Below are 25,874 nucleotides of genomic sequence, written 5' to 3'. Positions count from 1 at the left end.
TCCGATGCCCGTGCAGAGGAGATGGAGGTAGCGCTGCGCACCCCGGTGATCGCCCCGTCGGCGGCGAGGGCACCGACCATCAAAGAGGAACGAGTGGATGCGGTCCACAGACGCTTCCCGCCTGCAAGGCCGCGAGGTGGCCCGCCAAGAGGCAGTCAGTGCGGGTATTGCGGTGAAGACCACCCTGCCACAGCCACGTGTGGCGCCAAAGGCAAGACGTGCCTCAAGTGCGGACGTCTGAATCATTTTGCCGCCGTCTGTCGGGGAGGGAAGTTCCGATCAGCAGGCCCGCGCGCCAGAGCAGTAACACAGCGTGTCCGACAACTGTCTCTCGACCAGGAGAGGCCCCCTCCCGACACAGAGGCACAAGACCGCCGGCCCAGGTACGAAGACGATGAAGACGACGAAGTGTATGTCATCTCCTACGTGAGCCGTGCATCCACGAAAAGACGGCCGCCTCCCATGTGTTCCGTCTCAGTTGACGGGACGAGTGTCAACGCGCTGATCGATACAGGGGCGTCCGTGAATGTTATGGACTCGGACCAGTACGAGCGCATGTCCCCGAAACCAACGTTGGCACCATCCGCGGCACGCATCTACACCTATGGAGGGACGGAACCCATGCCTCTTCGTGGAGTGATCCAAACCACCGTTGTCAACGGGGAGTACTCCACAGTGACCAAGTTCCATATCACCGAGGGCAAGAAAGGCACCCTCCTGAGCTGCCACACTGCAGAGGACCTGGGACTGGTGTTCTTCGCCAACCAAGTGCACCAAGCTCATGCAGACTTCATGCTAAAAGACTTCCCGGAACTGTTCAAAGGCCTCGGCAAGCTCAAAGGAAAGAAGTTTAAGCTGCACATCGACGCGACCGTGAAACCCGTTGCTCTCAGGCACCGGCGAGTGCCTTTCAACCTCAGGCCTCAAGTGGAGGAAGAACTTCGCAAACTTGAAGAATTGGGGGTAATCGAGAAGGTGTCGGGCCCGACGCCCTGGGTCTCGCCCCTGGTGGTCGCCCCCAAGCCGAAGCAGCCGGGAGCCATACGTTTGTGCGTGGACATGAGGCTCCCCAACACCGCTGTCAAGCGTGAACGGCACATCACCCCTACTATGGATGACATCATAGCTGACCTCAACGGGGCGAAGTGGTTCACAAAGTTGGACCTCAACTCAGGATATCACCAGCTTGAGTTAGAGCCGGCTAGCAGATACATCACCACCTTTTCGACACACGTGGGGCTGCGTCGCTACACCCGGCTCAGCTTTGGTGTCTCTTCGGCAGCCGAAGTTTTTCAAAACGCCATTCGCGAGGTGCTATCCGGCCTACGAGGGGTGATCAACCTGAGTGATGACATCCTGGTGTACTCCACAACCCTCGAGGAACACCATGCCAACTTGAGAGCGACCCTGCAAAGACTCTCCGACAGCGGCCTGACCTTGCACCGAGCCAAATGTGCGTTCTATCAAGAATCAGTGGATTTCTTTGGATACACATTTACGAGGGAAGGCCTAAAAGTGGATCCCAAGAAGGCGGAAGCCATCAAAGCAGCCAGCACCCCACGGAGTCAAACTGAAGTCTGCAGCTTCTTGGGCATGGCCACGTACTGCGGCCGGTTCATCCCGAACCTCGCTGCCATTGCGGAGCCCCTCCGAGCCCTCACCCGTGCTGATCAGAAGTGGGACTGGACCGCCGCCGCTAACAAAGCGTTCCAGACCATCAAGACCAGCCTTTTGGACAACACCACCATGGCCTACTTCCAGCCCCGCAGGCGGACCGAATTGATTGTAGATGCCAGTCCAGTTGGGTTAGGGGCCGTGCTGCTGCAAGAGTACGGGCCTGAAGAGTGGAAACCGGTTGCCTATGCCAGCAAGGCCCTGTCGGACACTGAGACCAGGTACGCCCAAATTGAGAGAGAAGCCCTGGCCATCAAATGGGCGTGCCAGCATTTTCACCTCTACCTCTGCGGACAGGAATTCACAGTGGTCACAGACCACAAACCCCTTCTGCCTCTCTTTGCGGGAACATCACGACTGGCTCCCCCGCGCATCGAACGGTGGGCTGTCCAGCTGCAGGGCTACCGGTTCAAGGTGGTGTTCAGACCGGGAACACACAATCCCGCCGACTACCTGTCGCGACATCCTGACGTCGTCCCGCCACCGTCCCTCGCCGAAGATGGAGAAGAAGTGGAGGAGATCGTACACATGATCACCCAAGCAGCGTGCCCTGAGAACATGACGCTCAAGGAAATTGGCGACGCCACGGCGGCGGATGAGACCCTAGTGAAAGTCCGACAGGCCCTTGAAGGAAATCGCTGGGCCCATTTCCTCGACGGCGCCTCCAGCCTCAGGCCGGAAGTGAGTCATGCCAGGCAGCAGTTGTGGCAAGTACGCAGTGAACTAAGCATCGGAGATGAGGGAGTGGTGCTACGCGGACATCTCATCGTCATGCCCGAAGGTCTTCAGCAACGAGCCCTGAGCCTGGCTCACGTAGGGCACCAAGGTATGGCCAAGACCAAGGCCCGCTTAAGGAGTAAAGTGTGGTTTCCCGCGATGGACAGCCAGGTGGAAGCAATGATACGGTCCTGCCACGCATGCGCGATCACTGGCGGGGAGCCTGCCCCAGCACCCGTGATCACGGAAGAAGCACCCCAGACCCCGTGGGCTCAACTCAGCATTGACTTTGGCAGCTTCCCGGACGGCCGGCACATGCTGGTGCTGGTCGATTCGTTCTCCAAATTCCCAATCGTGGAGGTCATTGCGTCCACTGCATTCCCGCAGGTAAAGAAGATCTTAAACCGGGTGTTCGCCACGATGGGGCTCCCCGAAGAAATCAAGTCCGACAACGGACCGCCCTTTCAAGGGAGAGAGTTCCAGGCCTACCTGGAAGCTCTCCGGATCAAGCACCGGAAAATCACACCCCTGTGGCCCCAAGCCAATGGGGAAGTCGAGAGGCTGATGCGAACATTAAATAGAGCACTCAGGATAGCCGTGGACAACGGTGAAGACCCGGAGACTGCCCTGGACCAATTCCTTGGAGCCTACCGGCAGACGCCCCACTCGACGACCAAGTGTGCTCCCTCCCATGTACTGTTCAAGCGAGCTCCGAGGGACGGCATCCCCACTGCGAGCACGTGGGTGCCGGAAGAGAGGGACGCTGAGGCCATACAAGCCCGACGCCAAGCCACGAACATTAAAGCAAGTGTGCACCGTCACGCCAAAGAACCGGCCCTCCGACAGGGGGATGCGGTCATTGTCAAGGATCGCCATCCAGGGTGGAAGTTTCGGACTCCCTTTGAGCCCGAAGTGTGGATAGTGGAACGAGTGCAAGGGACCATGATTACAGCGAGAAGAGACGGCCAAGCTGTGACGAGAAATGTCTCATGCTTCAGGAAGATAACCGACACCATCGATGGGCCTCGGAGAGCAGAGAGAATGGAACCCGGAGACCCAGAAGACGTGGACCTCGACAACTCTCCTGGCCCAGCACCTACCCCGCCAAGAGAGGGCACTCCGCCAAGGCCAATGCCACCAGGCCCCGACGTCGGGCGGAGTCAGCCAAGGGTCGAAGATGTAAGCGAAGGTCCGAGGACAACTCCGGCTGGGGTTGTCGAACTGCCTCGGACCCAGGATCGTCGCTACAACTTGCGGCCCAATCCGAGGCCGAGTCAACGGTTGCTGGACTTTGCCTGGTCATCTCCCTGAACCCGAGTATCAGAAAGTGCCTGCTGAAAAAGGACTAAAATCAAGGAGGGATGTAGAGAGCCACCCGGGCTCTCACCTACAATGTATCATTGCAAGCACGCACGCACACGCAGCCTTGGGGCGGGCTCGCCCCTAGGTATAAATAAACAAGCGGAAGACCGCTCGGGGTCTTTCCGGCTAACCAGCAATCAGTGTCTGTGTCCGTTATTAGTTGTGCTGCCCACGTGGTAGGCCTTACCGTCTACCTTTTACAGCTAGGTTTGCTTTTTTCAATAAATAATTCATTCCGAACTCCCCAAAGTATTTTCGTCAGTCGAAACCAAGAGGAGCGCGTGCGCGTGCGTGTGCGCGATGCACGCTGTTTGTCTGCTGAAACGTATTCCGCCTGACAGCCATGCTGTCTGGGCATTTTCAAAACGCAGACACTCCCCTTGTCGGCGTTCATGTAAAATTCAGAGCAATTAACGGGCATGTTTATTTTGTAACTTTTGGGCGTGAGCACTTCTTTTTAGTGTTTCAGGCTGAATCAAGGAACTGAGAGGATTTCCAAGATATTGAAACGCAATGACCCGTTCCCGGTGGCCACGCATTTCATCTGCGAGAGTGCAGCTCTTGTTTGGCTATGCAAAGATCAGCAGTGCTGCAGGGGAACATCTGCCTGCCTCTCCAAAGACAGCTTGGCTCCTCTCCCAGGTTCTGCCTTTTAATAGGGCTGCCCGGCAGCTGCCGAAGGGTAGCTCAGCCTTGGAAGGCAGTCCCGAACAAGCTATTTTAATGAAGCATAATGAACCCCTTGGAGCGTGCTGAGACATCAAACCCGATTACATAGGGCGGTGCATGAGCAGTCAAAGCCAGCGTCGTGTCTGCGAGCTCGGGATAGAAGGCCGGAGGAGGTACAAGGGCGTTTTGTGACAAAGCAGAGTGCCTTTAGCACTGAATAGACATTTGAGATCTGCGTCTTCATTGCTACGTGGGTTTCTAAAGGCTAAAAAAAAAATTGCATTGCAAAAAGGAAGTAGTTCTGGTAAAGTACCATTTTAAGAAAAAACTCCCAAAGGCGTCAAATGATAAGCAGTTAAAAGCTTCTTTCCAAGAAAGCTGTGGGCGTGGAGAGGCCCCGAGCACTAAAAGCCTGTAGGCAGCATGGTGCTGCATCAGGCACTGTCATTACCTGCGCAGGTCAGACTTCTTGAAAGATGGGCTTCAAGCTTCCAACTCTGAAACCGTATAGATTTACCGGAGATTGTTCTGCAAATTACATGAAGGTATAGAAATTGATCGCCGGCAGTCACTACAAGGCCCACAAATTGCCTCATTTGATATGTTAGTTTGACTAGCTCACAGTTTGCTTTTAGTGTGACTTCTTGGTGCTGGGAGTTGCCTGGGGGTGCTCAGCTCGTGAGTCAGGGTAGCCGTAGTCTGTCTGAGTCGTTCTGTGGTGATATGTTCTGGATACTGTGGTCTAGTCCGTGCCTGGTTGAGTGAAGACTCATGTTCATTGAGTTCGAGGTGTTTGTAGTTTGGTGTTGGAAAGGTTTTCCAGAGAACTGTTAGCAATTGCTCATCTCTTGGGTTTGTATCGCGTCCTTTGCCCAGCTGTTACAAATAGTCTAGCCCTGGTGGTGTTGGTTCTGTGGCGCCTATCCGCTGTGTTGATGTATGTGAGATGTTCTGTCGCATTATACCAATATAATAGCTCAGGAGTTGTCCACGTGTAACGGGCATCTGTACTGGTTGGAATTAAAGTTAAAACAATAAGTTCTTTTGGATTGGTTAAGCTTTACATTGGTAATCCATAGTGCTATACAACTCTAATAATGTGCTAGTGAGGACGGTATGAAAACATCCAATTGTTGATATTTGTGCTGTGATACCACAAAGTCTATTTATTGGGTTTATGGGACTTCCCATGAGATCCATGGCAGCATCATTTCACGCATATCTCTAGGATCCTAAAAAGGTTTGTCCTGCTTAGGTCCTACAGCCAGCAATTTATCTGTTAAGAAGCTCTTCCTTGCATTATTTATTTATAGAGTTTTTATACGGCGCAACCGATACCCAAAATGGGCTTCCCAGCGCTGACAGATCCGATAACTAGCAGATGCTTTCTTCCATCTCCTGCTGCCCCCAATGACACCCTTTTCATGAAACCTCTTTTCTATCTTCTGATCAGCATCTAGTTCTTAAAACGTGTCGAAGAATCATCTCAGCAGCCCCTGTTGTGTATTTCTTTACAGTTTCTTGTTAAGAACCGGACATAATGCTAGAAATGGGTTTTTCGCCATAGAGTTGCCCGCAGGCATCGCAAACTGCTGTTTCTGGCTCATTATTCTTCTCTTTCTGATCTTCCCGCTGACTCTGCGTACGAACCTTTCACATCGGCTGTCATCACAAAGGGTCCCTCGTCTCTTTATGATCTTCTTTTCTTAGTATCCATTCTGTTTGGTTTCTGGCCATGTCTCTTGACCGTCTTTGTACTTCCAAATGCACTGCCTAGGCTGTGTGCTACTGGGAAGGATCAATCCCAACACAATACTATACATCAGTGAAATGGTCATCACATCATGTAGCATAGTATTGTTTCAGAGCATAGCCACTTAGCCGCATAGCCTCTGCGCATAAAGTGACAATACCCTTTGGTGCCCACACTAGACTTCTGTTTAGACTGAGCTTGCCCTTTCACTGATGCACTGAACTGAGTATGTCTGTTTATCATATATGTATTGGAATTCTTTATTAAAAAAAATAACTTTTTGAAAAAAAGCAGAACAGTATGTTTTTTTGCCCTTGTGTATTAACCAGGGGTAGACACTCCAAGGTACCCAACACAATGTACTTGCCCTTTAGCAGAGGATCCATGTTGGATAGAATAAAATGATCATAATACTCTAGCAGAATTTCATTCAAACGAATCTGTAATATCCTCCCTTCTTGGAACATTGGATGGGTGCCAATAATGCCCCTGCCCCTTGTCAAACTTCAGCAACTAGCCTTGGCATTTTCTACAGGTGTCTGGTTGATCAAATTATGGAGGCAATATTAAAAGCATCCCCTGATCTTCCGTATATAACTTAAGCGGTCCAGATGGAAACAGTGCCGCTGTCAGGAATGAGTGGAAAAAAGGAAAGGCGAAGCGAAAGAAGTGAAAGACAGAGGATATTTTCAATAGGCCAGCACTAAGTAAACCCCAATATACATTCTAGATACCACACAGTTTCTCACTGCAGGGTCTGGTTTGCTTCTTGTACAGGCTGAGTAAAGTCAACACCGATCATGCAGCCCAAGTAAACTGGACACCTCAAGATGCTACTGCCAGAAAAGCAAATGATACTGCAGGAGAAGAAAAACACAAGAAGCATCCCAACAAAACTAGTAAAGTACCAAACCCCAACAAGAGAACCAAAATAGAAAAAATAAGGAGTAAAGAATAGTGAAACCTGGTCCAAAGGTAAAACAGTCAAACCACATTTGCGATGTTGCCAAACATGGTACTAAGCATGAGCTGTTCTTTTCTTCCCGTTTGCTTTGCCCTGGAAGTTGACTCCACACACTAGAAACAGTATGTAAGTCCTACATTACAAAGTTCTCCTCATGCTATAGAATATGCAGCTGTCACTTTCTGGTCCTTCACAAATGCCTAACTCTCTGCTCATATAGCCATCGTTTGCGATGACCCTACAACTGTGTTGTACGGCGAGCAACTGGTTAGTGCTTGTGAGCTGCTTCGTTCCTAACCCATTGAGTTCTGACAACCAGCTCGTAATTAAAGAAGGGTTACGTGCTAATGGAAACTAAAAATGTAGTTTCTCTTTAGCTACTTCTTACTTTCAGATTGTAGTTTTGACTGTTGCCCTTGTCCACCCCGAAGTAGTGGGGCAATTATAGCCAATTTGTCTTGATTTGCTTCTGGGCAATAGTAAATGAGCAGAATAATAGACTCGTTAACAAAGAGCATCTATAATGCAAAAATAATTAAGGACGATCTTTCCGCAGTTATTCTCTTTAGAATTATGATCACGGAATCTCAAACTTCACCCTTGTGATCATCACCTTTTTGTAATTAGGTACAGAAAAAACACTTGGTTTTCATAACAGGTTACAATAAAAATTATGACGGGGGGCAAATAACCATAATTACACTTGAAAGACCTCCACAGACACAATAAATAAGAAAAAGCAAAATAGAAAAAAAGTGAAAGAAAGGAGAGATGATCCAAAAGTAGAGAATTACATGTGGAGGACTGTCTTACTACAATGAGATAATGTCTATGACGTATTGACATTGGCCCAAACTCTGTAGTATTTTGACCCTTCACTGGATTATCTGAGGGTATGTTTCTAAGTTTGACAGTCCTGGATCACAGATTATCAGTCAGTTAAGCAAGGGACATCCTCGCTACCCCTTACTGTGCCATTTGAGGTTAACTACACATCCGACAACATGGACAGCAAAGAATATCCTTTTGTCATTGCACGACGAGATGGACCCAAAAATAATAGATCACAACTGGGACCCAGTGTCTAGCTGAGTATGTGTCTTAAGCAAGTGAAGATCTTCTGCTAATAGTCAAGAAAAGAAAGGTGCACGCGCACACACACGCGCACACACACTCTCTCTCTCTCTCTCTCCCACACTCTCTCTCTCTATATTATTTGTTGGAAGGGATGTGTGTCCTTATCAAGTAATAATGTCACAGTACTGTACCAGGACCAGTTAGGTCTCAATAATGTAAACCTTTGCTTAACCCATGGTAGCTGTAGCGCAGAGCAGACAGTCTGAACTCAGGAGAAATGTGTAGAGCATTGATCAGTACCAAGACAGTTAAAAAGCAGAAAAACCAACACACAAAATCCCACTCCAATTTATAAAAATAGAGCAAAATGTAATCAACAAATAGACACCAAAACAAATGATTTTTAGAAATATTCGTGCCTAAAAGCGCAAAGCACTAATCACAGTTATCTGGCTGTGCTGACCGGGTCCAAGTCAAAAGTTAAGGCTGACTGCAAGCTACTGCTGGTCTGATACAGGCACAAGGTTTGTCCCGGTGGAAGGTTTACCTTCTGGCTTTTAAGATTTTCTGGAGAAAAGCCCTCATCGACAAGTTGTTGGCTGGTTAGGCTGCAGGCTGACTCCAAAGTCGGGCTGATGGCTGCGGCCTGGTGAAACATGGCTCCTTGGTGCGAGCCTTGACGGGAAACTTAGGGAGGTCGTCATTGATGGCAGGAAAGCTCTGAGCAGCCAAAATCCATACAAAGGAAAGTCTCACCGACGGTCACTTACTGTTAGGCTTTGACCTGGTTGAAGTCCTGCTATTTGGGCTTGAAACTTTTCTGGAAGTTGAAATCCTTTTAGCGGGGGAAACCGGCAATGTCAATCTGACTGATGATTCGTTGGCTGCAGGTTCGGCATCAACCCCAGCCTCGGCTGCTTCTCTTGAGAAAAAGTTCTGAAGACACTTTTAGGGTCAAAGGAGTACACTCTAACACCAACCAAGGGTCCAGGACCTTGTGGGTGCCACTTGGGGGTTAGGACTCACTCTCCCAGAAGCCACCATTAGGGTCCAGGGCAAATGTAATTGAAACTGTTCAGCGGGGCTCTTGGAAAGTACACTTCTTTCATCTTTTGTAGCCCTGTAGCGTAACAGGAGGTCATCCACATGACCCATGGAATAAACATGTTTGTAATGGTACAAGTGGGAGTAGGTCTAGACTTTGGGGTTTCTCTCCACAGGTTTAACAGCAGGTGCATTCCTCCTTTGTTCTTTCACAGGTCCAGGTGTGTTCTGCAGAATGTATCCAGGGGTCCCACATTTATGCCTGGCACTAGCTTGTGGGTGAGGGAGATTCCTTGACCAATAGGGGAAAAGTTCTCAGGGGCAACCCTACCCACTTTGACATCACTTCTTAGGGGGCTGGCCTTAAACAATCCCACAATGCACTTACTGTTCTATCAAAATCCAACATGGCTGAAACTTTCTTCCAATGGGCAGAGCTTTTGACTCATCCCTGAGGTGTCCCTTGGGAAATGAGAAACTCTCCTGGTAAACCAGTTCTGCAACAGGCTTTAAAGTATGTTGGCGCTTTGTGAAAGGCATCTGGGTTTTTATAAAAATTTAAGATAGTCGTTTAGTGCCAAATTAAAATATTTAAATCAAGAGGACGCTATGTAAATCAAGACTAGATCAGATGATGATTTTTAAATTTATTAGAGACACTGTTCATTGAGACGACTTGTCTGTGGATATGCTGATATCATACTTCTTCCAAAAATAGAGAATAAAACTTGAAGCTGAAGGTTATGTTAGAACCAAAATGTAATCAGATGACTTCGGGGGTATATAATGATACAAGATGAAGGGCAACTTGACCTTCTTAAATAACTCTCCTACTGGAGACACTAAACTCTTATGATAACTGTTCAAGCTTTTTAAATTTAGTAGCATTAACAAGTTGGTTGATATAGATCAAGGTAGTTATCTACTTTGACTGACAATTCTCATCATGGAATGGGGCTTGGACTAGGGGATTATCCAGATTTTCAATAACCGGTGCAACAGCAGAACCTCATAACATAAGACTGCATCTGAAAGAAGAAGAATTGAATCTTGAAGCGCATCTCTTTGAGGAATCTGATCTCACTGAATTTCCTTCAGATATCTCATTGGTCAAAATAAAATATGCCAAAGTAGGAGCCTCTGAAGCGTGTCATAATTTGACAGCATCAGCCGCTTTCCTATTGATGCTCAGTTGTATACTGTAAAGTTTGGAAGAGCTCCTGCCCCCGAAGTAAAAGTTACTGTAAATAATAATAGGCCTGCCATGGTTTCTTAAGGCCCCACGCAAAGCTGGTTATTGTCGAGTTGCTTAAAAAAAGAGGCTGGGAGAAAGAAGGACAGTGTCCTAAAATAATTAGACAATTTTAGGCACTGTTGCCATTTTGCCTATATAACCCTTCGATTTGGAAGGATGACTGCAAAAACAACAGTTGATGGACAGAATGCAGAACAATGTCATACATTCACCCCAGTACAGAGATCTGGGCCTAAATCCATTGTTTTTTTGCTCACCATGCCATTCCAGTTTGAACCCAGCCGTATGCAAATCATTTTTGACCCTGTGCCTCATGGGAACAGTCCAGCCCGAACTGCCAAGCCAGGTCCTCCCAGGACTGGAAACAAGCATCCTAGAACCGGTTTTGTGGTTTCACCCCTCTTCAGCCAGGATAGTTTGATTCCAGTGGCATGGAGAGCACGGGAACTACGTCTGGTCATACCCGTCCCACTCTGGGTGACAAATGCAAAAACAACAGTTGATGGACAGAATGCAGAACAATGTCATACATTCACCCCAGTACAGATATCTGGGCCTAAATCCATTGTTTTTTTGCTCACCATGCTATTCCAGTTTGAACCCAGCCATATGCAAATCAGTCTTGATCCGGTGCCTCATGGGAACAGTCCAGCCCGAACCGCCAAGCCAGGTCCTCCCTGGACTGGAAATAAGCATCTTAGGAGCGGTTTCTGGGTTTCACCCCTCTTTAGCCAGGATAGCTTGATTCCAGTGGACTGGAGAGCACGGGAACCACGTCTGGTCATACTCGTCCCACTCGGGGTGACAAATGCAAAAACAACAGTTGATGGACAGAATGCAGAACAATGTCATACATTCACCCCAGTACAGAGATCTGGGCCTAAATCCATTGTTTATTTGCTCGCCATGCCATTCCAGTTTGAACCCCGCCATATGCAAATCAGTCTTGACCCTGTGCCTCATGGGAACAGTCCAGCCCGAACTGCCAAGCCAGGTACTCCATAGACTGGAAACAAGCATCCTAGGACAGGTTTCGGGCTTGGCAGTTCGGGCTGGACTGTTCCCATGAGGCACAGGATCAAGACTGATTTGCATATGGCCAGGTCTAAACTGGGGTGGCATGGGAGCAAAAGAATGATGGCATACCTAGCCGTGTCTTTTGATTTGGAAGGATGGGCAGGTGTTTCTTAAACCTTGTGATGCATTTTGCCAGTTTTATAATTGTAGTTAACTTTAAAGACTTTTGTGAGACAGCAGTTTGGAGCCATCCCATGATAGTTTGCATGCTTGATAATACGTGGGTCAGTTAACTGCACTCCACCTACAAAGAGAATCTTGGTTTTGTCAATAAACAAAATGGAAGTCAGATTGCCAAACACCTTCTTTTGCCAGGTTTTCAAATACAGACAGAGCCAGGTAGATACCTAGTGCTATGTGATTACATCTAGGCTTGGGTAGAAACACAGTCATATGTTCCTTGCAGACACATAGTCGTTTTCCCTTTGTTAGCCTGAGCACATTGTAGGCTGCACTCTGCTTTGCACATGTTGTAGGCTGCACTCTGCTTTGTGCCACAATGTACTTTCACACAAAACTTGCCGTTGTTTTTGCGTTCTGTTCTTTCCTGGAAGTTAGTCTTAACACCATAGACAAGGTCAAACAACAATGCCCCTTGTTATTCTGTTCTGGTCAGGCTCTCGCACCTAGACAAAACACACAAATGCAGCTGTTTGGGAACACATACTCTTTGCCATATAAGTATGCACAGACTTGAAAATACACACACTTGGAGATAGATTTTTCAGAGGAAATCTCTGTTATACCTCAGATGTAGAACCTTCATCTGTCCATGCTAAGGTATGTGGTCCACTGCAAACTCCCAGCGATCTTTTGGGATATTATTTATAATCGCTTTGCTTCTGTAGAGCGGAAGGGGGAGGGGTTAATCTACCCTGTCTAACACAACAACAGCTCCTTTTATGGTTTATGGATTACTTGCTATGCTGACTGTATTTGTGTTAGGCATCTTCTTACTTGTTGTGGCACGTATGCTGTATACTAGAGCTCAATAGTTAAAATAAATATTTTGAACGTTTCTGTGGCTGAGCCATTCTTGTAAGGGGGAGAATTGCGTGTGTGCGTGGGGGGGGGGGGGGGGGGTAAAAGTGGGATGAGTAGGAATTCGAATTTCTGAGAGTTCAGTTTGAGGTGGTTTCTTCTCAGCCAAATTATTTTTTTAATTTTAAGTATTGTTGAGCCGGATAATATCCTCCAGTTAAGATAGCGTTACGTTTAGTAGAATGTCATCCACGTACATGTCGTACGCAGAGTTGGCCTGTTTGAGGATCTCCGGAGACAGTTCCATATACAGGTTGAAGACTCTGGGGGAGATAGGATAATACTTAAAGGACTCCAAGTCTGACTGAGGAGGAGCCTGGTAACAAGCCACCAAATTTGATTAGTTGTGAGTAATTCTGTAGGTAGGAGGTGAACCATTTGAGTATGTTTCCTAACAGCCCTATTCTGAATATTAGCAACTTCAAGGCTGTTATGGTTGACCATGTCAAACTCTGAGGACAGGTCAAGGAGAATTAGTAAGCAGGAGTTGTTCGAGTCCAGGATTTTGAGTGCGTTGTCTATGATGTATCGGATGGCTGTTTCTGTGCTGTGTGCTGGTCTAAAACCTGTTTGGAAATCATCAAGCAAGCTGAACTGTTTGATATGCTGTCAGAGTTGGTTGTATATGCATTTTGCTACACTCTCCTGAGGAAGGGGACTTTAGACGCGGGGCAAAAGTTTTTTAATCAGTCGGGACAACGCCTGTTTTTTTCAGGAGAGATGTCACTTTACCCTTCTTCAAGCGGTCTTGGGTTGAGCCTTGGGTCAGTGATGAGTGTATGATCCTCGTACAAATTTAGAATAAAATATGACTGAAAGCCTTTGTGATTGCTGAAGGGATTGGATTGTTGAAATGCAAGGTTAGTCTCTTTTTCCTTAAGGATATTGAATTCACTCCATGTTGCATTGCTTTTGTTCTTAGTGGGATGGTTGGGAGTTAGTGTCTTTGCAGTGATTGGGAGGTACGCATGTCTTTCCGCTCAGCCTCTATAGACTCCCTGTCGCTCAGGTTCCAGATTTCAATTTTCCCTATTTTCTCCTCCCAGCAGGCTGAAAAAGCTTCACAGTTCTCCTTGGAGATGTTTCTGATCATGGTGGTGGTGGGAGAATGTTGGAGATCCTGGTGCCTACTCTGTGTACTCATTGTGGTGTGGGTTCTGGTTTGTGGGGTGAATATGTCTTCTTTCGCAAGGAGCTATGTATCGGGCTATGCCATCTCACTATAATTGTGTCTATTAGTCAAGGGACCAGTCTCTGTTGTACGCTGGCACCACTTGAAGAGGTGTCTGGGGGGTTTCTGGTTGGATCGGTTCCAATTAAGGGAGAAAAGTCTCATGTCTGACCTATCTGTGAAGTGGTGTTGTTGACTGGTGAACTTAGGTTTGGTTGAGTGATGGGAGGTTGTGTGTGAATTGGTTGTGAGGACTGCTGAGTGTCTCGATTCCCTTGGAGTTGAAGGGGTTCATGCATCACGGTGCTTATGTTCTGGTACTCATCAGGTGTTGTTTTAACCTGTGGAAGTGACAATCAAAATTTCTCAGGTTCAGGTCCAATGCTTGCGCAAGAATGTCACTGTTCCTGTAGATGGATATTACTATCTCAGCATTAAAGATGGACAATGGCGCGCTGGATAGTTTAATGCCATGCGTTAGTTTAGTAGAGATGGAGACATCATGGAGTGTGTTTATTGATTCTCTCCAACGTGTTGTGTGTTGCGTGGAAAGATGAGGTCAGATTTCAGGGCTCCTTTTTTCATACAGACGTAGATGTCCAAGATGAGTGTTTCAGGGAAGTCTTTTAGGAGCCTATGCTTGAAAGTATTTGCTGAGTTCTTGAAGGTGGGTAAATCATTTTTAAAGAGTTTGATCCAGGTTTAAGTAACCTTTTTTTCGATGGTAGAATTGTCGTGCCCTGTCATGGTTGTGGTGTGGAGAACAGTGACAGTCTGATCTTCCCTAGAGCCTGTGGGTTAGAGAACATGGGTTATGTGTTGTCTCTCAGAAGAAACCATGTTCTATAGCCAGTTTCATGTTTGTTAATTTTGCCCACTCAGAGGTCCCTCTATCAAGCGTGCTGGTCTTGCATCTGAATATGCATCTACACAGTAAACCCAGGATGTTCCTTCCTTGGAATCAATGAATTTCTCAGTTCATTTATTCATTTGGCCGTTGCTCCATAACTATATAGGTGTAGTTATTTATTTGTTTTAAATTCCATTTGTGTAAGTCCTTTTTCTCTTGCCATGGTGATCAAAGCCAAAGGGGTGATATCCATAGGTGATCTGCCTTATTGTAGACTTGGTTGAGCGTGTGAGATCCCATCAAAGGAGATTCCTCTTTGTTTTTCTATTTCCCAGGAGAGACACAGGAAATAGATTTATTTTTTAGCTCTATGCATGTCTCATCATACTTGCTTAGCTGGACCCAAAATTGTCTACTTCTGGTCCCAAAGATGGCCACCTTCTAGGGGTGTGATGCACCCAAGTATACAAAGAATAAAGGCTGGAATGTTTGAATCAATCTAAGCCACTGGTAATCACTCGGGGATTGAATCCGTTCCAGCCACTGGTAATCACTCGGGCCGCATCCCAGTCCATCATTATTTTGCACACCTTGCCACCTCAGTTTGAAGCCAGCCTATGCAAATCAGTTTTGACCCTGCCCCAGTGGGAATAGTCCAACCCGAACTGCCAGGCCAGATCCTCCCTGAATCGAAACTCAAGCAACCCAGAACTGGTTTCGCCCTAGTTAGGGCTTATCACCCAAGTGTGTAGCTTGGTTTAAGTGACACAGTCAGAACGAGACCCCAGTGTGGTCATACCTGTCCCACTTAGGATGACACACCAATGTATGTAATCTGAACACAATCAACAAATGCAGGCCAGATGTGGGTCCCATGCACACCGTGTCACTGGAACCAAGCTATGTCTTACTGATGATCCCAAACTAGGGCGCAACCAGTCCTGAGTTCCCTGTGTTAACCAATTGCCAAGCAGTTTTCTCTCCAAATTAGAATATTTTTTATGGCTATTGATTGATATGCTTTCCTCAGCTCTGCAGTCTACCATATACACTTGAATGTGTCAAAAAGTGAGCCAGTTGCTGAGCTGAACAACAAAGACCTACCTAATCCTAATTCAAGAATCTTGTTTTCCACTGTGTAGGTCTGCTGCTTAAATTCCATTGTGCTTTTAGCATTTGTTGCAATGAATCACCTCCTAAAGCAAGCCTTAAATTAAATCCTATATGGATAATCTTCTGATAAACCTAAATGTTTGGCAATATACTCCCCATTTGCCCCCATCAGCTCTTTTCTTTCTATGTGGCCACTCTCAGAAAAATGGTACAATGGGTAGGCAGAGGCATATTATAATACCCTGACCGTCCCTAAAATATGCTAATTAAATGTCCTCAGCATTTTTCAATATGATCTAATCTTTGTTCAATTTCACCGGACAATGGCCCAAGAGAATTTTTTTTTAAATGTCACTGAATCTAACCCTACTTCTCACCTTGCACTCAACAAACTATATCCATTCTGGAATAATGCCTGTGTAAGGAATTCCTCCTTACCCTCATGAATTGAGTTCTCTCCTTATACAAATCAGCTTGAGATCCTCAGTTGTCTGCTTCATGATTTTGTGCTGCACAGGAAGTTGGCATATTAAAATATCATGCTATTATGTGGCATCCGGGGAACACCACAAGCTTCTAGCTCATACGGTTGGCAAGGATGTATGATGTTCTAGCATGTATCATTAATACATGCGTTGTAAAGCCGCTTGCGATGCGAAAGTCGCGTTGCAATGGCACCGCGTAGAAACACCCTCATTGTAACAGGTGTTTCCCGGTTGGCAAGGAGTGGGGTGGAACTCATAAGTGAGATATTCATCCATTTAAAAAGACATTGAGTGCAGTGAGAATGTGAATCTTAAAAGATGTGGCAGTAAGTGGGTCAGTTGTGATGAGAGCCGAAATTATGATAGCTTTTGGTGGATGAAAAAGTTCGGGGTTAAATACTGTAGGGCTGATTTTGATTCTGACTTGCTTAGTTTCCATCTATTGTGGCAGATTGACCTCATCCACCAAGGTGTCAGAAGATAATCTACCATATCTAGGATTCTCTACCAGGGTGGTGATTTTCCACTTAGGTTGCTCAATCCTTTTGGGTGGAACCCAGTGGAATCTAAATCTCAGGTTGAAAGTCCACCAGTCACCATCTCTGGTACCAGATCTTTTTTTACCAGCATGTTGAGAATGCTATACTTACCTAAAACAAAAATCTGTCAATCTTGCCTGGCATTCTGACTCGGAGGTAAGCCTTCCTGACATTGTGGTGTATTAGTCACTCTAGATGGGGCAGTTGATCTGCTACTACCCTGGCAGACTTGATCCTTATCAGAGCAGATGTTGTAGCTGAATACATTTTCCACCAGTGGGATATGTGCATTTTGCTGTACTGAAAATCAACATTATCCAGTCAGCAGGAGATAGTGGAATGTTGATATATATATATATATATATATATATATTTATAAAACAAATTTTATTTGTCAAGTTGCGCATGTATAGGAGGGCTCTGCATTCCAGAGACAACTGCACAATCAAACCGTACCGATACGATGACTTTGACTTTTCCATAACGAATCCAAACATATATAAATAATAAGAGTACCCCAACTCCCTCCCACCCCTCCCCCTGATCACACAAGTTCCGCATAGTCCTGACCGCAACATATAATTGTAGCAGAAGGGGTGAACCCCCCTGCCTCCCCCCGCACAATACCCCCACAGCCCAAAGATGTACTTATGAGTTATCCCAAAGGGTGAACCTCTGTTGCTGATGGCGGGTCCAACAACAGTCCCCCGATAATCAGCCCACCATTTCCAGATCTTGTAGTGTTTGTGTGGGCACCCCCTTGCGACAAAGATGGGTTGTTCCAGCCCCATACAGAAATATTTTTGGCATATTTGCTGATACCACTGTCCCTTAATGTGTGTTAGAGGAAGGACTTCATAGATAATTTGTTAAACTAACTTTGAGGGTAAAATATTTGGGTTGAAGCTGGCCCCAGTAGTTGTGTACAGTAACCTCCATAGAGTATTGTGAGGCATGCCATGGGGTATGCGCAACGGTTGCAGATTGTAAACTGTGCAAAAACTTCAGTTGAACATTTTACCATATTTGTGCTGTCAGTGCAGTTCAAGAGGCAAAATCATATAAAATCTGTTTTTTTTTTCTCCAACAGGTTGATATTCGAAAGTCTTCACAGTCCATGGTTGATCGGCTCCAGAGACAAATCATAGTAGCAGATTGCCAAGTTTACCTGGCCGTGCTTTCCTTTGTAAAGCAGGAGTTATCATGTATGTTGCCATTGTAATAATTACATTCAGATATTATCTTTTGTAGTGCAAGTTACACTTACACTAATTAAATGTTCATGTGGACAATGATTTTACATCAGGGAAAGAGTACTATTTCAACAGCTTTGCCAGTTCATAGAAGGAATATCTTTCTGCCAGAGACAATACTAAAAGAAGAATCTCTAATTCTCATTAGCTCTATGCTATCAAACATAAAGAGATAGTGACTTATAATTTAATATCAAATAAGGACCTATGCGCATATCTAGTGCCTGATTCATGAACTGCATTTGTAGTACGTAAAGTAGTACTACTCGTGCTACAAAAATAATTCACAAAACATATGGCCGAAGTCCTCTGCCTCTCCTGTCTTTTCTGTGTGGAGATGTCTGCACACATAGGTATACGATTTAGTGGTAACAGTGGTAGGGACCATGGGAATCACAAATAATAGGGAAATAATTACTTCTAAACCATAGAGGTTTAGGGAATTTTAAGGCAGTGGGTGGGAGGGATATGCTAATACAAAACATACACCCACAAATGAGTAAGGCACTTGCAATTCACAAAATAGACTTCTCTTATTACTACTGCCCTGCCAAAACAGGATCAAAATACTGCAGCCCAGCTTTGGTGTAAGTCAAGCATCACACGTGGCCAGTCACTGGTATTGCAACACACTCCCATAGAAAAGAATGCAGGCAGGGGATTAAAATAACACATCATAGGGACTAATGTTTAATTAATGAAATGTTTGACATTTATATTTTTATAGATGTCTGTGTGTGCACGTGTGGTAAAATGTAATTATTTTTCTAAATCTAATAAACTTAATTTTTAATAATAAAATAAACTTAAACCTTTTTGGAAAAAAAGTAAAAAGTTTTAACATTATTTAAATATATAACTTTTAAACAAGTTTACTGAATATACAATAAAATTAAAATAGTTAGTAACTTGTTGAGTTAATGTGCTGTAAAATGTTATTTAATTATTTCCAAAGTGTGTATGTGTATATATATATATATATATATATATATATATATATATATATATATGTATAATATTACAAAGTAGTCGCTCCTTCTGAATGCCTGGTCCCCACGGGAGTTGGCGCGCACGCCGGAAATTCAACTCGCAAAAAGTTCCCAATGTCGTGCGCTCTCAAAAACAGTAATCCACGCCAGCAAATGAATTAAAGGGTGTTTATTCCTTCAACACAACATGTTTCAACTGTGAAGCCTTGCTCGGGTAAAGGAATGTGCTCGAACCGTGTCTTAATAAAGTATTAGACAAAGCATCTCATTAGTCAAACATAGACATAGGACTGTATTCCTACCACACATTGGCTCTGACTGTGGCAGACATCTTGTAGTGTGATAGTAGCCACACGTTTCCCCTACTGCAACCACAAATATAAACAATAGAGACCTCTTAATTTACATTGTTACGTGTTGGCTGCAAGAGAAACCAAGAGGTTGAACAGTTACTAGGTAAACTACCACACTTATGTAGGCAAGACATCTCAAAGTCACAAAAAACAAAATACATGCAAAAAGTTAATACTAACTAAGGCAGCTATTTTAAAATGTGATAGTTGCCCATATCACTTGTCATAATGCTGTCACACATACATTTCTGAGGACAGATGCAATTCATAATAAAAGATAAAAAATAACTCAAATCGCATTTAGGTATAGCATGTTAGCCTTCCAGATAGAAACCCAATTAATGAGACAGTTACTAGGTAAAATACCACATTATAACCTGTCAACCTAGTTACAATCAAATGTTGTTGACAGATAAGTCCACCACAATGAACAACTGTTATTAACCCCAGAAGTATACATGCTGATAAACGGCAAATAGCTGTGTAGTGTGCAGCGTAACTCAATGATGTATTTGTGAGTTGCGCAAACTCAAAAGGGGAGATACCCTTGAGCAGATGCCCAAAAGATCAGGTTATGCACTGCATAGATAAAGCACGTAGTACTTATCATATCGTGATAATAGCAAACCCATTATCATGTGAAATACATCATAGCGAGTTATCAGACTTCGTGTAGGAATCTGAACACTTGCTGGTTGTCAGCTGGTGAATTAAATGGGCATGCATTACGAATGACAAAAATACTATCATAACTTTAAGTAAAAAGGGGTCCTGAGGTGGCAGTGCTGGAATTGTGTACATACAGTCCGGATGCTTAAAAACAAAAGATGATATGATGAAGTGCTCAGTGATTTCATGTAGAAAAGGAGTAGTCGTGCCCGTGCGAGTGAATACAGTGATATGGCTCTACCTCTTCATCTGTTAAACAAAATTAATAACAAAAAATTAGTGAATGTGTTAAAATTGTCATAAAAACAAGAGATTGCTGACTTTCTCAAATCTTTCTAAATATTAGCAAAAACCCGAAAGGACATCAGATACAACCATCTATAAAACTAGAACATACTAAAAACAAAAGAGAAACTAAAAAAAAGAACGATTAATGATATCAAGCAGAAAATCATCATAATGACCCAAACAATTTCAGAGACATGAAGAAAGTAATTCTAGAGCACTAGCCTCCGCCTAAGTTCTAAGATGTACAGCTAGCTCTTCATCCTGATTAAGGCCCCCCTGGTCCTTAGTTTGAAAGTGAATGATATATGTAGATTATTTTTGTCTCAATCTAAGTTCTCTGTTACCTCCCCTGGGGAGTCTGTCAATCTGTTCAAGGATGAAGAATCTCATTTCTGTGGGGTTAGAAAAGTGTACATCTCTAAAATGTCTAGCCACAGGGTATTTTTCATCTTTGTGTATGATTGCGCGATAATGTTCAAGGACTCGTTTCTTCTCTAGCAATGTTGTGCTCCCAATGTACCACTTCTTACATGGACATTCAATAACGTAAAAGACAAACGTGGGACTGCATGTCAAGAACTGGCTAATATCCTTCTGAACCCCATTGTAGCTGATCTGTCTAGTAAGCATGTTATTCTTGCAGGCCTTGCAATGGCCGCAAGGAAAGAATCCCTTGAGGTCATGCTGGTGTCCGCTCGGATAGTTGGTGATGTCACTATGTACAAGCATGTCTCTTATGCTTCTACTCTTCCTGTATGTAATGCATGGTCTACTAGGAATTATCTCGCCAATCACATTATCGTTTTTCAAAGTGTCCCAGTTTTTGCACAATACTTTCAGAACTTGTTTAGACTCTGATTGGTACGTCATAATCAAGCGCGTGTTGTCGTCTGAATCAGTTATCGATGTTTGAGTCCTATCTGCTAGTGTGTATGATCTAGAAACACCATTGGCCTTCTCTCTCGCCTTGCAGTTTATTGCTTTTTCTCGCTGACCGTTACAATGTGGTGTGTACATCATTTAAAAAAATGTGTGTCATGTTTATTGTGGAAGAAAATCATCCAACAAACAGAAGTAGGAAAGCTTTGTCAAGAATCATTTCTCTGATTGTCATATACAAAACTGTCTTTTACTCCTGACCACCCTAAAGAAAAGGGTCTTTGTCAGAGACAGAAAGTCTACTTGTTTATGCAAACAAGGATGAAAAGACCACAGCGACAGAGTTCAAAGCATGTGTGATAGGCAGCCTGGTGACGCTAAAGTGCAATGTACATATTGGGTAACATAAGGTTAGGTTCCTAGTACAAGACCAACAACTGTAAATGGGAAGGTATTCATTTTAATGGCAGAGAAGACTCCGAGGGACCTGATACGATGTCCTAAAGGTGATACAGAAAGGGTGGTAATCAGAGTGTACAGATTACCCTCTAAGAAAAGAGGACTATAGACCTGAAGGCACAGTAATCTTTTTTCCTGATTCACTAGATGGCAGACAGGCCATAATGAGAGCATCAGAGCTAAGGAATACAGTATTTTACATCAGTCACTGTCTACTTCCCTCACAGAACATATGCCAAGAACCAGTACTTCAGAAAAGAGAATTAATTGAGATGAAAATGGTGACCAAAGCATAGACAAGGGAAGCCAAAAACTTGGAACTCATCAGTCTTGATTGGGGAAATGCAGAAATGCATAAAGGCCTCACAAAGGGATGCAGGTCCAAAATGACGGCTGACAAAGGGTAGAGTAAGGATCACATGAAACCTGCAGCAGGAAATGGGAGGTGAATTAACGGGGGAAGGGCGGTGTAGATCGAAATCCGCACTAATGTAAAGGTTCCCAACCTACCACCTAGGTACAGTAACCTTGAATGGTTTTGCTGACCCCCTGCTCTCCACCGAGTGGAAACACCCGGAATTGTGGTAGCCCCTGCATAGTTTGTCACCATACTGAATGAGATTTAGGGCCTTTTTTAGAGTGTGAAAGACTGGGTACTCCATGACAAACATGGCATAGTACCCTGTCCACCCACCTCGCAGTCCTGCTGCTCTATTTAGAATCTGTAGAATTGCTAGGTTTCCGCTGGCGGATTCTTCGTGGCTCAGCTGATAGAAACCTTTGACTGAAAGCCCCACTGATATTGGGCCTTCAGTCAAAGATCTCAGACACTCCAGCCTATCAGCCATGGCAGAGAGTCTATGTGAAAAGAAGTAATGCAAGACATACCACAGAGGTATTTGTGGAGGAAAGTGATGCAACGGCCTCTTGCAAAAATGAGCAACTTGAAGAAAATAATAAGGGAGAAGAGCCTGAGTAAGTCATCATACAATGAACTTTAAGACTTTTGTGTGCATCGTTCTGATGGGCAGATGGCATGGGTGTTTTGCAAAGCAATTGAAGGAGCTTTCCTATTTTGAGTAAAAGAAAAGTCTCAAAGAAAGGAATGTGGGGTGGATAGAGTTTATCAGACAACATTCCTGTTTCATATGGTTTGTTGCGGTGGAGGTGTTAGATTGGGGAGGTAAGTAGTAAATGACAATTGCTGAGGTAGTATCATTATTTATTAATTGTTTGGTGTTAACCGTGAAGGAATGCTGAGGGTTGGTGGGGGATTGGGGTGGGGGGATTTGTTAGTGAGTTAGGGCTTAGAAGGGGGAGTGTAGGTTGAAATAGTGGAGTTCAGGCATTGACGCATCGCATCAGAGTAGCTCAGTCTTTCTAAAGGATAAGAAAATATCACAGCTTGTCCTGCTCCATGTCCAGCTCCATAGCAGAAAGAAAACCTCAGGCAAAGACCAAGACCTTTCCATGTTTTACTGTCGAACCAATCCTTAATTGTTCTGGCTAAAAGAAATTGCATAGGATGTTTGTAGATATCTGTATTCTGCAAGAATTCGGTTGCAACACTGTAATACCTACTATTTCAAATCGGTATTTGGTTGCAAACCCAAATTGTGATTCAGCAATGTGTTACCGATCACTAATTGGGTTTGATACATTAGAAAAGGCTTTTTTGCGGTCGCAAAAGGCCTGCTGTTAGCAAATGCAAAAAGGCTTCGTACATCTGGCCCTTAGTTCTCATACAACTGCTAGAATTATGCTTTTACCTTCTAGGTAACCAATTAGCAGTAGACATAGACTCCCTTTATCACCCAACAATGTGTCACACAATGTAAATTTATGAGGAACTCCCCTTTCTTGGCTTTTGTCAACAATAAATTTTGCACCAAGGAGTGGTGGGTGCAAAGCCTTTGGGTATCAATGCGAACAAATGCATTTCTGGTTGCAAACATTACCATTTTACCACCTGCTCAAAAGAAGTGGAAAACATTTGCACATAGGAAGGGGTCCCTAAAAGACTGATTTGTGAATGTTAAAAAATATATTTTTAAGAGTAGGCAGTGATTCCATGGACCCCTGCCTACCCTTAAAAAGTTAAAATTACACTTGTCATATTTTTCGCTTAAATGCACCCTATTTTCTTTAAAGGAAACCAGATTACTTTTAAAGAAAAAAAATGTTTTATTCAAAATCAATCACAAACACAGTGGTCTGTTGACCTCAGCAGGCCATCATCCTTGTGATGGCTGTGATTTTTAGTGGGTCTAAATTTGGTATCTATTTCATTAATATTCATGAGGTAGGTCGAATTGCAACCCACTACAAACCGGTAATTTACAAACCCACCTATTAGTACATAGGTCCCTTCGCAAATTACCGCACCAGTCGCAAATTGCCACCTGTATTTTGTGACCAGTTGTACATATATCTGGCCCTTAACTTGGGCAAAAAATCCTTTGTGATGGTCACTCTTTAGAAAACCCTCAGCCTATGTTCAGGCTACTAGATGTAAGGGTGATGTGAATGTTGTAATACATCAAGATAAAAAGAGATTACGACCGAGATATGGGAAGAAGGCAGGCTCTCTTTGCAGCTGGAAAAACCTGGTTGGAAGGCCTTAGACTGGTAGTTTCATGAGTGTTAAACATCCAGGGGAGATAGATTACTTACACGTCTGACTTTTACACAACTCATACACTAGGACTAATTTTATTTTGGTGTATAAAAGTAATCAACATATGGTAAAAGAATAATACCATGGGACCGTTACTGTAACAGCCATTCACCAGTTGTATGTTTGATCAACTGAAGAAGATAGTGGCACTGCCTAGTCAAATGAAAGCTAAACGATAACCTACACTTCGGTGTTACTACAGTGACAGTACAGTGAATTAAAGCTAGGTTTGAGATAAAAGAAATTCCACTGGAGCAGGGCGATTTTAAACTTGGGATGTTTGTTGTTGATGGTCTCTCAAACACTGGTAGGTCTCAGTCACCAGTTTTGAGGGGACAGGATTAGGACGGTGACTGGGTTTAAGGTCAACATTGTCATGTTCAAGGCCATTAATCTGACGATTCCCCAAGATAGGATAGACATCTATACATGGCAAACAACCTCCAGCTGGAGTTTAAAATCTATAATGTAGTTGGTTACACATATGAGAGCCACCATAACCAGGTTGTAGGTTTTATGGAGACAGCTACCGTCAGCTAATTAATGACATAGCTTTGGACGTGCAGGTTTGGTGTTGCTTGTCCATACCCTCACTCAGGAGTGTTCCTGCAGTAAAATTAAGATAGTGGGGCACAAACAGAGTTATCTGCCATTCAAGAGTGGGTGGGTGGGTAAGGGGTCCTGGATTTTTCCAACTACTACTCTAGAGCCCAGTGATGCTTTATAGATCATGTGCTCTTAAGACTCCTTATGGTGCCTTATTTTAAGTGTGGAGCAAAGACGCTTTGTCCTTCATCATTGACATGGCTGTAGATATGCGACAGTATGGGTCTAAAGCTGGGACTCACTAGGTATTCTTCCCCTTCGTCCATTTTTGAACAAAATGGATTGGAATGACGGAAGTTATATGAAGAGAGGTGAACTCTTCTGTGGAGGCCTAATCACATCCCATGAACAAAAGAAGGTTGATTATGACATTACAGAAGTTGAAAGGTTTATATGTGTTCAAGTCACACACTGAGTTATGCACCCCTCACAAAGAAAATGGAAACTCACAAGGTTCCTAAATCTGTTTGAAAAACCTAAGCAAGAGAAGTGTGATTCTGAACACTCGGCTATTTAACATGTAATATTTTGATAGAGGCACAAATGAGATCCAATTGGAGCTTCAAAACTGCTTGGGAGATGGAACTGATAATCAACTTTGAAGGGGACCAATGTTCAGACTTGCTGAGACAGAATACGAGCAATGCTAAAAATGGAAAGTATGGAGGCAGTTCATCAAATTCATTATTGTAGGCAACTTTCCCTGGCCTAACTCATACCAGGAAAAACACGGATCAAACCTCTACTAGAAGGAGTGTGATGGGAGAGTACAAAGTCGCTCATACTTTAGCAATGTCCACAAGGTTCTGTGAAGAGGTAGTACTAAAATGCATTAAGCAAATCCAGTGGGGCACAAGAACCCTCCCAATTCTGGTGTATGTTATTCACACGCCTTGACACATAGGCTCTG

At 44.4% G+C, this 25,874-nt stretch overlaps 1 protein-coding gene across 2 annotated transcripts in view; it reads left to right on the top strand.

The window, feature by feature from the left end:
- TTC39C (tetratricopeptide repeat domain 39C) overlaps positions 1 to 25,874 on the top strand; it is a 497,992-nt gene that overhangs the window by 193,031 nt on the left and 279,087 nt on the right. For both annotated transcript variants that reach the window (XR_013610544.1, XM_078687417.1), the window contains exon 4: positions 17,882 to 17,996. Coding sequence is in view for 1 of the 2 variants with exons in the window: in XM_078687417.1 (XP_078543543.1) it covers positions 17,882 to 17,996 (115 nt within the window). In the remaining variant the exon portion in view is untranslated. The remainder of the gene's footprint in view (positions 1 to 17,881; positions 17,997 to 25,874) is intronic.

Source organism: Lissotriton helveticus, chromosome 4_1 (assembly GCF_964261635.1).
Source record: "Lissotriton helveticus chromosome 4_1, aLisHel1.1, whole genome shotgun sequence".
NCBI lineage: Eukaryota > Metazoa > Chordata > Amphibia > Caudata > Salamandridae > Lissotriton > Lissotriton helveticus.
This window is presented reverse-complemented; position numbering and strand designations above follow the sequence as displayed.